Here is a 12,862-nt window from a genome sequence, read left to right as displayed (position 1 = left end):
CTGAATATTCTTCATGATCTCCCTGAAATTTGGGTCCTAGCTCCTGCTCAGCTTGATATGCCTTTAGTTGATGATCATGCTATTGAGCATGCAGTTGCTCAGGAGAGTGTTGTCATTAAACAACAAAAATCAGTCCTGAGATAGCTTTTGGACAAACTCAGTGAGAGCAAACAAGCTGAGCCTTTGCCAGCCCACACTAGAGGTGTGGATAAACAGATGCATGGCAACTATTTGGCTGTAGCTTGGTTGCTACTGCTTGCAATATGGAACCTTTATGTCACAAGGATGCCTTTGACAGCGATGGATGCCATGAAGGCTGAGCTTGAATCCTATCATGCAAACAACACTTGGGAGTTGAGTGACTTGCTAGCAGGCAAGCGTGCCATAGGCACAAAGTGGTTCTATAAGGTGAAAAGGAAAGCTGATGGCAGTGTCGACCGCCTCAAAGCCCACTTGGTCACACATGGCATCGACTTTGAGGAGACCTTTGCTCCCATGGGCCTCACGCATTTCTATTATCAAGTGTATTATTGCTATGGCATCTTATCGGCATTGGGAGGTTCATCAGCTGGACATCAAGACTGCCTTCCTTCATGGTGATCTTCAGGAAGAGGTCTATGTCACTCAGCGACCTGATTTTGAACAATTAGGGTCTGAAAATATGGTTTGCTAGCTTAGAAAAGCCCTCTATGGCTTGAAGCAGGCACCCCGGGCATGGTATGCGAACATACATGCATTTTTGACAGCCCGTGGCTTTCAGAACAGCCCAACCGAGGCCACTCTTTATGTCCGAAAGAGTGCATCAAAATTTTTAATCTGGGCTAGATATAGAACAAATTGCAGATTTCAAGGCTGATTTACAGCAGTCTTTTGCCATGACAGATATGGGCCGGTTGCACTATTATTTGGGCATACAGTTTGCATATGTTGAGGGGGGTATAATGATGAGTCAGTCAGTCCAAGTATATTGGACAGCTCCTTGATCGCTTCTAGTTTGAGGATTGCAAGCCAGTTTCTACTCCATTGGAGCCTGGCTTTCGTTTCTCCTCTGAGGATGGAAGTTCGCCATTTGATGCATCCCTTTATAGCAGGTTGATGGTTGCCTCGTATACCTTTATCATACCTGACCTGATCTTGAGTATGCCATTTCCCAGCTCAGTAGGTACATGTACAAGCCTAGTACGTAGCATTGGCAAGCAGTGAAGCGGGTCTTTCGATACTTGAAGGCCACGCAACATTTGGGCTGACTCTATGGTTTAGAGGCCCCACTTGTTTTGCATGCATTCACGGGCAGCGACTGGGCAGGGTTGTTACGACACTAGGGTGTGACACAGCGGCAACTGTTTTATGCTTGGAACTCCATGCATCTCTTGGTTCAGCAAGAAGCATGCCACATCTAGTTGTGAGGCTGAGTACGAGCAGCTTTCACAACTATAGTAGAGTGCGTTTGGCTTCACAAGTTACTTGCAGATCTTGATATCATTCAGCCCGACTCTACTACGATCTACACCGACAACTAGAGTGCTTTGGCGGTTGCTAGAAACCTAGTGTTTCATGCCCACACAAAGCATATAGAGGTCCACTATCACTATGTTCGAGAGCGACTGTCTGGTGGAGACATCTAGTTGTCCTATGTTCCTATCAACTTGGTAGATTTTTTCACGAAAGCTTTACCATAGCCCAAGTTTGAGGCATTTCGACATGCTTTACACTTGGCTCCTTTTGTTATATGAGGGATCACTCTGTACATATCATAGGTTGCTATATCCCTCTGGGACGAATATGTGCAACCATGATGTAGTTTCTAGGTATTCCAGAGATATTTCTAGGATACTTAAGCCATATCATGGAGGGGGGTTTGTTAGCACTCAGCCCTGGTATGAGCCTTGTAGGTCAGGTCAACTCTATGAATTGACTTTTGTCAACCATATGGTTGACTTGGGAGCCATATAGGCCACCCTTTGTATTTTCCTCTTATCCATTTGAGCATATGGCCACCCTTTGTATTTTCCTCTTATCCATTTGAGCAGTACTACGTTTTGCTCCAACTTGTTGTTTGCTTCCCGCACTCCACTCCCGTTTCACTGCTTCCTACACCCAACATCTGATACTCTTCCTTTAGTCCATGAGAGGCAAAGTTTTTGGCCTTTGGATTGGTCACTCTCCCTAGTATGCCAAGGACTCCTCCCACCAAACTCTTTCATGGAATTTTTCTGCTCTTGTGAGTTCCTCGACCATTTGGGACAGTCAACAGCCAAGTGCCTTGCAGTCCGACATCCAAAACGTCCTTTCCTTTCAAAAGGTCTCGATTTGTTTCGTAGTGAACTTGGATTTTCCTTTGTAGCATTTTGATTCACCCCTCGCTTCCGTGGTTGAGATTCTTTCTTTTCAAATGGTGATGGCAAAGAGGACTTCTTTCCCATTCCTCCTAGTACAATCTTCTTCTTTTCTGATCCCCCTTTCTTTGCTTTCTCAAAGGAAGGATGATCCTTTATGTGCATGAGAATTCCAAGGGAAGCTGAATCCATAACATCTTGAATCTCTGTCTTAGGTAGGATGTTCACAAAAGGTCGTACTTTGGGTGGTAAGCCTGCCCAATACTCCCGAAGCTGAACGTTGTCCGAGATTTTTTGAAAAGAAGAAACTTGCAAATATGCATCCCAAAGCCACATTTGTAAGGTTTGATAGGCTCGTCCTCGACTATATGGAGGCCCTCCCATGCCCGCTGTACCTCATCCACAAATTGTTTTGGAAGAAACTACCGATATAAGGCTTTCTTGAATTCTACCCATGTCTTTAGAGCTTTTCCGGCAATTGAGCCTAGCCGTGTCATTAAGATGTAGACTTACCACCAAAAGCTTGGAGGATTCTTGAGACTTCTCAATACCAAAAGCCTCGTCAAATTGGCATACAAACTTCATAGCTTCTCTGTGTATCCATAAGCTCCATCATGGGTGACGAAGTGAACAGGCTTGCCTCCCTCTTTGAACTTTTTCTCTTTGATCTTTGAATGATTTCCCCGTGTCTTCTGCTTGAAGTGGTGGAGGAGCTCGTACTGGAAGAGGTACGGGAACTAGATGACTTTCTTTTTCGCTTCTTGCTTTGGGGGGTAGGCTATCTCCTTCTCTTTTCACTTGGGTGCAGAGTCCTTTCCTTTTCCCTTGAGCTATGATGCTTTCGGGATGGCGGCTTGCTTCCTTAGAGACCGTCATGTTCTTGGACATATGGTTTGTCTCGAAAAGATACCAAAGTCAAGGGACCTTCTTCAAAGTGTCCAACTCTTGAATCTAGCTTTTACAATTCTTCATCAAGATCATCATCTGGCTCTATGAGTCCTCTCTGGCTGGGCCACCTAGTGGCCGAACTGCCATGTTCTGAAACCATGGTGTGCTTAGAAGTTGAAAACGATCAGGGCCAAGCTGTTTCGTAGTTAGATTGATCTAGAAACCACTGGATTGTTGAGAAGGAAGTGACCAAAACTGGATCGCACTCTGGACAGCTCCAAAACCTTGAACTAGTCATCAACTTTTAGGACTGATCTGGGCTTGAAATTCGTTGTCACAAAACAGCAATCAAGGCTGAATTTCCCATGCCAAATCTCGCCAAAATTCTGATGCTGCTTGCAGGTCGAACTGCATGTGCTTTGTTCACAGATTTGAGAGGAACTGATTGGGCTGAGCAGGATGAATTGGATCGTGGTGAAACTAGGAGCTTCTTCCACTCTTGTTCCTTGCCGCTTCTTTAAAGAACCAAACAACAATTTGCATAGCAAGTGATTGATTATCTGCAAGCGACAACGTCCTATGTGCAAAGGACAATCTATCTAAGGGAACCTGAGCGGCAACCTCTTTGCAAAAGATGATCTGCGTGCTGCATTGGAGTCCACGTCTCGCTAGTAATGATCATGGACAAGTAGGCTCCAGTTCACTAGAACTTTCATAAAATGCTCTTCAGCTGCAAATTATCTTATTTCAACACAAAACTGCCCTGCTCAACGCAATTGCAAACAGGCTATAAAACCTCTACTGAACATGTTCTTTTCAGCCCATGCTTTGAAAATGGCTGATTGATGAAATAATAGCACAAACACTTCTCCGAGTTTCCAAGAGGCTGGTCAATGAAGACGTTGCACAGACTGAGCACCAGTTATGCATGAAAATCAACCTAACATCAGTGCACAAACAGCTTCCCGTGTCTAGTTGGATGTCTGTCAGTGCACAGACTGGTTGACCATTCAAATCTGTTCAGCCTTCACACGCAACACATCGCACCAGCCTACTATGCTTACTTTGTGCTGCTTACCATTGAGAGTATGCATCTAGAGGATTTGATTCCACTTTCATTGACCTTCTGCAGACATTAATACATGTTCTTTCTCTCTCTCTCTTTGGGAGATATAAAGGCTCTCTTCAGCTTTTTAACTGCAAGAAATCACACCTTTGGAATTAGAGACGGTGAGCACTATGCCAACACATCCGATCTCTCATTACAATTGCTAAGACAGACGCAAATAGACGCAACGTGGGGAAGATAGGGTTTAGAATACAGACTATTACCATCATCCCCAAAAAGAACTCATAGTAAGGGGGACATTCTTCCTAGCGTTGCTGCTCCTCCCTGCTCCAAGCTGCTCCCTCCCCCTCTCTACGCCTCAACCCTCTCCTCTCCCTCTCCCTCTCCCTCTCCCTCAGCCCCTCCCTTCGCCTCCCTCTCCGCCTACCCCCTCCCTCCCTCAGCCCGCGTACCTGGCCCCCTCCCCACGCCCTCCAGCCCCCTCCTCCCCTGCCCGCCTCTTTTCCCGCCCTTATTTCCTCCCCCAACCCTCATCCCACCTCCACCCCCCGGCCCTTCTCCCCCCTTCCCCTCCTCTTAGCCCACCCTCCCCCTCCCCCGGCCTTTCTCGCCTCTCTTCCCTCCCCCTTCCCCTCTTCCTACCCTCTCCCCCACCCCGTCAACCTACCTCTCTCCCCTTCTCTGACCTTCTCCTCCTCTCTCCTCTTCCTGCCCCTCGTCACCTTTCTCCTTCTCGCAGCTTTTCTGGAACAGACAGAGCTTTCTTCTATTCGAGTTGACCTTCTCACCTCGATTGGCGATGGATCCTCCCTCAGCCAATCCTACTCTGCTTCCACTGGCTGCGAAAACTATCACATTTTCAAAAGACAATTTGCAGCAGCTCAAGAAGGAAGTAGAGCTTGAATGCTTGATCACTTTGATTGCACGCATTAGCTGGAACATACAGGGCCTTGGTGGCGTTCCTCATCGCCGCCGCAGATCCAGGTGTTACTAGTGGCTCTATTGATGTTTTACTTTTGTAGGAGCACTCTTTGGATGCCAGTGATTGTACAAAGTCAGGCAAGCTACTTTCACGTTACACCTTTTGGTCACTTGCCTTTGGTACTAGGGAAGGCACTTGTATTTCAGTTTCGGATTCTTTTTTTCCCTTGCTTGTCGGATATGGTGTGATCTTACCCTCTAGAGCCGAGTGGGTTCCTCTTTGGATTGGGGGTCGCAAGGTTGGACGATTCAACCTTTAAGCCCCCAATAACAGCGGGGATCGTGTACTGTTTTGGAAGGAGTTGCTCTCCTGGGCCCCATTGCAGATTCATGGGTCATAGGAGGGGACTTCAACATGGTAGAGTTACCCTCAAATAAAAGAGGGGGCAGAGAGGGCGGCATCCATTCTTTGGAGAGGGCAGCTCGGGATCTCTTCCTCTTCAGTTTCAGTAACACATATGTTTGGCTTGACGATGCTTTTCACACTCAGTCACAGTCACTCCTGTATTCTTGGTCGAACAGGAGGCCGCAAATGCCTATCCATGCACGGATTGATTGATTTTATGTGGATGATTGGGCCTTGGATAGAGGAGGATTAGTTTGCTTTGCTCTTGGGGTTTTCACTTCAAATCACTTTCTAGTGGTTCTGATGGTTTCCGAGCCGCATTTGAGAGGCTGGTTTGCCAGCATTAGGATTCCTGATACCCTTTATGTAGAGGAGGACCTCTCAGAGGCAGCTTTGCAGATTTGGGTTTCTCATGTGCAGGATGGAGTACCCTCCCCTTCACATATGGCAGCAGCCCTCTCTGATATTGGCGACTTTTATCACCTAGTTGCTAGTACTAGGAGACGTGAGATTCTCAGGTGAGAGATTGGTATTCGCCAACAGTTGGCCACTTTGCAGAAGGAAGAGCAGAAGAGGTCACTTGATGCTTGGATTCAGGAGCATCTTGCTGCAGCAAGGGCTCATCAACAGATTTTGTTGGATCAGAGAGCAGAGGTTGCCTTTCATGCACGAGAGTCCTTCTGGATACAAATTGGAGGTAGAGTCAATAAGCAGTTCTTCTCTACTCATGGCCCCAAACATATTAGAGAGAGTGTCTCTTAGCTTATTGACTTAGACGGAAGTTTGTAGTCAGATCCAGATGTCGCCATGCGCATAGCTACAGATTTCAATGCCTCCCTTCTTTCAGCAGATCCTAGTAGTGTGGCTACAGATGATGCCAGACATGTCATTTGGCAGTGTATCCCTAGGTTGGTGAGTCCAGATATGAGTCTCTCTCTTGACGCATCTTTTACCAACCTAGAATTCAGGACTGCTCTTCTTGCCCTTCATAAGGGTAAATGCCCCGGTTCAAATGGGCTTACACCCTTCTTTTCTTGACCTTTTGGGAGATGATTGGGGATCACATCATCTCAGTGTTGCATTGCATCCAGAATGGTGGTTGAGAACCAGCTTTTGCTAGCCTGGTATGTGTGCTCTTGTTGGTGCAGTTCTAGAGATTGTATCACTCAGCTCATAAGACCCATGAGAAATTTTTTATGGAGCGGGCTAGATGGCACTACTGACACCATTGCGAGAGTAGCTTGGGACACCTTGATCCTACCCACACAGGAGGGGGTCTAAACATCATAGATCCAGACTTGCAATGCAGGGCTTTGCTTTGCAAGTTTGTGGTAAGAGGACTTATGCCTTGGGATGAGCCTTGGAAAATTTTCTTTATTCATGGTATTCAGGCTTGCAACCCCTCCTTAGGGGGAGATTGGATGGACGGCACCAGATGGAACTTCAACTCAGCCCATCTTACGTCTCCTTCCTCCCCGCTTATGGTTACGAATTTGAATGCTTGGGCCAGCTTCAGAAGTAGCCTTCGGAGAGTTCCTCCCTCCTCTGTCGGAGAGATTGACAGGCAGTCGATTAGGTGGAATGACAGTATACTTGATGAACATGGTAGGCAGCTTGGTATGTCTCACTGTATGCAGTGGTCCAAATGGGAGAGAGGCCCTGCCGCCTCCGGCGGAGGCTCTTGGAAATCCTTCAAGAGGCTTCTAGAAGCTTATCAACAAAAAACAGTTAGTCACCTCAGAGGATGTGAAGGGAGGATACTTCAGATTGATGCAGCCCTTCCCCTTGATTGGGTGGATACACATGGCAGGCCCGTTGTTTGTTCCGTGTGGATGGGGGCCCTCTCAAGGATAAGCATCTCTCTCCAAGTTATAGCTTTTTTGGGAGCACATGAGGATGCCTTGGTTTTTGATGTGCAGGCAGGTGGCAGGCTGGTTATTTCTTCAGAAGATATTCTTTTGGGCATGCCTTTTCAGCCTGTCAGGATCATAGGCTTTTGGATCAGGGCAAGGACTGTGCATGGCATATTGATCTGAGCCCTCATCTTTCTCTTTCGGGTTCTTGGAGGCTGTGGCTCTTTGGAGGAGTCCCCATGAAGTTTCTTCAGTGGGATCCCACTGCCCAGAGAGTGGGAATGGATTGTTGCAGGAAACCAAGAGAAGAGCCTTCCTTTTTTTGGTTACTCAGTTAGTCACGCCAAGAAGTTCCAAATCAGCTGTAGAGGTTGGAGACCTTCCAGGGCCCTCATTGGGAGAGTTTTCAGGTTTTTGCTGATTTGCAAAGGGTCTTCTGGCGGAGGATTTGGAGATCCCAAAGAAATCGAAAGGTCGCTCCCTAGGTGCTCGTCTACTGCTGAATCGATTCATCATTGTCTATGGGACTACAGGCATGCGAGAGCCATTTGGATGGGAATTGCCAGGGTCCTCAGTACTTTTGCTCCTTCTTGTTCTTCATGACGTGGGGATCAATGGCTTGGCTCTCCCTGTCAAGCCCTCAGATCTTCTTTGAGTGGCAGGATGCTTCGTGGGCCATATCAATTCGACATCACCTAGTCGAGACTTGCTCTTTGGAGGATGTGCCTATCTCCCACTATAGACCAGTACAAGCTGATGGGGATACCGCTTGGGAGGTACTGGCTAGCATCACTGCTTGGCAGATTTGGAGGGCCAGATGCTCAGAGGCCTTAGACGGATCTCAGGTCCATCCCTCGCATACCCTGGCCAGTATTTGGGCTGACACCGTTCACAATGCACACACTGGTGGCCATTTGGGCAAGCATGCAGGGTTCTTCTCGGGAAGCCTCAGCCAAGAGGGTTATATTCCTTAGGGAATGGAGGGTTCCCCCTTTTTCTTAGAGATAACAACAGGGTTGAGGTGGCACTTTCAGCCTCAACCTTGGTTTCTTTCCAGCTCATTTTGAGTTTTCTGTTCCCTTTTTTGGGGGGGTTTCCTCATGTACAGCATGCTCACGGGGGTATTTTTCATACTTAATAGAAGCCTTTTTCAGGAAGGGGGGGCGGGGGGCGGGGGCGGGGGGCTCATAGTTATTTCTAGGCCAAAATTAGTTTTAAGCATTGATTGAGCTCTCAAGCTCCTCAACCCACAAGCTGCTGCCTCTCCCGCCCCTCCTGCCAGTGTCTCCAGCCCGTCTATCTCAATAGCGCCTCCTTCTCCGCCTCTCCATTCCCTTCTGCCCACTTACCAGCCCACCTCTCCTCCCTTTCTGGCCCTTCTTGCACACACACTTTCACCCTCTCACACACTCACACTTGCTCTTCGACGCTCCACTCACCCTCTCACACTCACATCTTTAGGAGATGGAAAGTTTTGACTGAGATTCAAGTTGGTCTTTCCATCGTAGATCTACGAATGATCTCCCTCCACCTTCACTGGCCAGGAGAAGCATCTTTTCTCAGAAGATGAGCTTAGGATCCTTCAGAAGGACACCAGAGCAGTGTTCCCTTTTTAGGGGGGTTTCCTCATGTACAGCATGCTCACGGGGGTTTTTTTCATACTTAATAGAAGCCTTTTTCAGGGGGGGGGGGGAGGGGGACTCATAGTTATTTCTAGGCCAAAATTAGTTTTAAGCATTGATTGAGCTCTCCCCATACTGAGCTGCTGCCTCTCCTGCCCCTCCTGCCAGTGTCTCCAGCCCGTCTATTGCTCTTTGACGCTCCACTCACCCTCTCACACTCACATCTTTAGGAGATGGAAAGTTGACTGAGATTCAATTTGGCCTTTCCATCGTAGATCTACGAATGATGATCTCCCTCCACCTTCACTGGCCAGGAGAAGCATCTTTTCTCAGAAGATGAGCTTAGGATCCTTCAGAATGACACTAGAGCAGAGCTTAGATATCACTCATTGTTGGCAGTGTCTTTAGTCTCATCCATTGAGGGCCACATCCATGATTGGTACCTCGCAATGCTTCCTTTGAACCTAAGTGTCCTACCTCAAGGACATCAGTCTACTTGGCAGGGGTTTCTTTTAATACTTCAGAGGTTGCCACTTCAGTGCTTGGTCTCAGCCCTCTTCCCATTGGAAGAGGAAGTCCTGTATGATGCTTCACTGCCCCCTTTTTGATCTGGTATTCAAGGACTAGAGCTACATCATCCCTTCCCAAAGTATGCCTTAAGCTTCTAACACCATTGGAGAAGCTTGTGGACAGATCCTAAAGATCCCGGTTTTTCTTTCAGCCTTTTCCGGTTTTTTTCATACTCAGCACCTTCGGGGCTGTTGTCTTGTATGAAATCTTTCAAGCATAAATAGAAGGTTCCTTTCTTTGGGGGACAAAAAAAAGAATCCTAAAGATCCCTTAGCTCTCGTCGTCAGCAGCATCGGCAGTCACTTTGGAGGGAGCTGGCGTAGTCACACTTTGAACCTTGACCCTAATTTCAGACACCTGGAGGGCATGGGTGCCCTTGATGATCACATCTTTCTTCAAATATCTGATGGTATCCCTACAGTCACAGGACTCTGTGCCCAGAGGCCTCCTCCCCAACACATTCAAACTTGAGGCGGCTTCTCCTTTACTTCATATTAAAAGTCTCTCACCATTCTCTTCCAAACACACAATTATATTAAGTCATACCTTCACATACCAAAAAGTCTCCTTCAATTACATTGAGATTTTACACTATCATACCTACATAGTCATGGGTCAGTCCGCTCATGAGATAGCATGATAGCCACCTATGTCATTGAGAGCACAAGCTGATGGATGAACATGTGCTCATTTTGATGGAGATCCATCACTCTTAAAAATACAAAGTGCGTTTTTTTGCATGCTAGGTACGGTTTTATGGCCTTTAGCTGGTTTTGAGTCTGGGCATGTACACTTAGACCTTGCACATATGTGCATGTCACATGCACTCGGGTTTGGAGGGTAGTAGGTGCCCACCCCCAGTTGCACCCTTGACCTCTATTTCTCTTTATCCCTGCTTCCCCGACAAGCTGTGCAGCCCTTGCAGAGGTTGATACACCGCTTCTAGAGGAGAAGGAGGATATTGATGCAGACTGCAAGGTTGTTGGAGACCCATTGATGATGACCTACGTGATGAGGTCAGGGCTCTGACTGTAATTTGGTTTTTAGTGAAAGGCATCTTTGTTTAAAATGCATCTCGGAACTTCAATACAATAGAACAAATACAGTGTTTGCACTTCTATTCAGCAACGTTTTTCCTTTTCATGAGATATTTATACATCTAGAGCTTGAAATGATGGACATCTTTGGTTTTTAATTTCTTGATTGTCTTCCTTTTATTTTAGGCTTGGTTTTTAAAGTATCTTATGTTTTTTGGACTACATAAGCAATCCTTGCACTTTTTTATTTATGGGAAACCTAAATGCTTTTTCTTTCCCCCAGATTTTTTTACAGTCAGATGTAAAGACAGTGGCCAGACAATTAAGGCATGATTTTCTTGAGTGCGGTGAAAATCGGGTAACTATGAGCATTGAACATCAAGACTTGTCAAAGTGTGATGCAGAAGGGTGGCTTCTCGACAATCCTTTCGGAGTGTTGACTGACTGGGAGAGTCATGTTCTTCAGCGTGGGGACAGAATGTATAGAGTGTTGCTTTCTCGGCATTGATCTTGATCTTTATGTCAAGGTCAGACTCATATAATGTTGGGAGTTGATCTCACACGTGAAATATGTCTGATCTCATCTAGGATTAGGAGTTGATCTCACACGTGAAATATGTCTGATCTCGTCTAGGATGATACTGCCTCAATGTAAGCATCATTGCACATTGCCATAGGTGTAGTGTTTCTATGTTTTAGGATGTCCGGAGGTGTTCTAGAAATAATGCAGAGTTCATGTTCTGCAGGTGTCCACAGGATGTCCTGAGATGTTGTACAAATCACAAAGTAGTTCATGTTCCGCCTAGTTAATCTGTAACCAAAGCATAGAGGAAGAATATACCAGCCTCATGCATTGCTCTCATTTCCATTCATTGCATCTCACAGTCGTTAAATGGAAGGCAAGTTTAAATCAATCTTCTAGCTTATTATTGTAAGTAGAATTCTAAATTCTTATTTCTCTCGTTATTTCAACGAAACTGAAACAATAGGATGGGAGGACTTGTTAAGCTCCAAACCCAAGGGCGATATATAGTAGGGGGATTGCAAATGTATGCTATTTAAACACAAGATTGCAGAGTTTATGGTGTTTAGTATAGATCTAAAGACGTGAAACCTTACAGAGTGAGGGTCTTGCTTTGGCCATCGTGGGGTGGGAATCTCTTGACCATCTATCTTGACTATTGGAATCACTATTGATTAAAGCCTAGGGAAGCATGGACCCCTATAATGTGACTACACAAAGAAGTTGTAGCCCTCTTAGAATTGAGTATTGTAAGATCTATACGTCCCTTGAGCATTGTATGTGGCCTTTCAAAATGTGAAATTGTTACCTAGTGTGCAATCTTGAACAAAGCAGGCCAAGGCACATTAGTCCATGGTTTGCATAATGATGGGCACATTGGTCGATGGTTTGCATAATGACAAGCAAAAAGAACAAGGGTTTTGGCAATTGTTTTGTATGTTGTAGGAAGTAGATTGATAATCCTTCAGTGGTTTGGCTTTAACATTGTTCTTGAGGTTGAGGCTGATCAAATCTACAAGTATGTCATGAGGGTCAATTACGCCCAAAATATCCTACATGTGTATGAGCTTCTTTGCTTGGACCTCTGTCAACTTCAAGAAGTGTGACTGCTTGAATTAAATTGGGGGGCCTTTACAAAGCATTAAGTATTGCTAACATAAAAGGGTTCATTGTGGACTATTAAGACATACTAACTCTTAACGTGCAAGACCTCCTTAGAGAATGATGAAATTGATTTGGTAACTCTTGGCAACCCATTATGTGTATAACACTAGATCAATAACAACAAATGTGGTTATAGAACCATGGATTATTGGATGGTGAGAAGTAGCATTTTGTATCCAACACACTAGATTTGCCAACTCATGTGTCTTTTTCACAATCTCATTGGCGGAGTACTCAATAGATCAAACAATTAAAGAATGTAGTTAGAAGTATGTTTGTGAATCCTTGCAATTGCTGACCACAATCTCCTTGATTGACAATATACTGGATAGCTCAAATGATAAGAGAATGCAGTTCAAAGAATGTTATGATGCCTTAATTGAAACATCCATGCCATGACAAAGGAAAATCCTTGATGTCAATTTCATAAGATAGGGTACTAATTGTCTCGATGATGTAAAATGGCACATGAA

At 45.7% G+C, this 12,862-nt stretch overlaps 1 protein-coding gene across 13 annotated transcripts in view; it reads left to right on the top strand.

The window, feature by feature from the left end:
- The window catches only part of LOC147883049 (uncharacterized), a 262,662-nt gene extending 250,791 nt beyond the window's left edge, over positions 1-11,871 (top strand). For 4 of the 13 annotated variants that reach the window (XM_087399423.1, XM_087399420.1, XM_087399415.1 and 1 more), the window contains one exon: positions 10,986-11,867. In XM_087399423.1, the coding sequence (XP_087255549.1) occupies positions 10,986-11,210 (225 nt within the window). In that variant the 3' untranslated portion in view covers positions 11,211-11,867. Of the gene's footprint in view, positions 1-10,985 lie in introns of all 13 variants that reach the window. The other 9 variants (XR_015543771.1, XR_015543775.1, XR_015543774.1 and 6 more) reach the window with 6 other exon arrangements.
- The last annotated feature ends 991 nt before the right edge of the window (positions 11,872-12,862 follow it).

The sequence above is a fragment of the Dipteris shenzhenensis genome, chromosome 28 (assembly GCF_047967505.1).
Source record: "Dipteris shenzhenensis isolate YYH24624 ecotype China chromosome 28, Dip_SZ_1.0, whole genome shotgun sequence".
Lineage (NCBI taxonomy): Eukaryota > Viridiplantae > Streptophyta > Polypodiopsida > Gleicheniales > Dipteridaceae > Dipteris > Dipteris shenzhenensis.
This window is presented reverse-complemented; position numbering and strand designations above follow the sequence as displayed.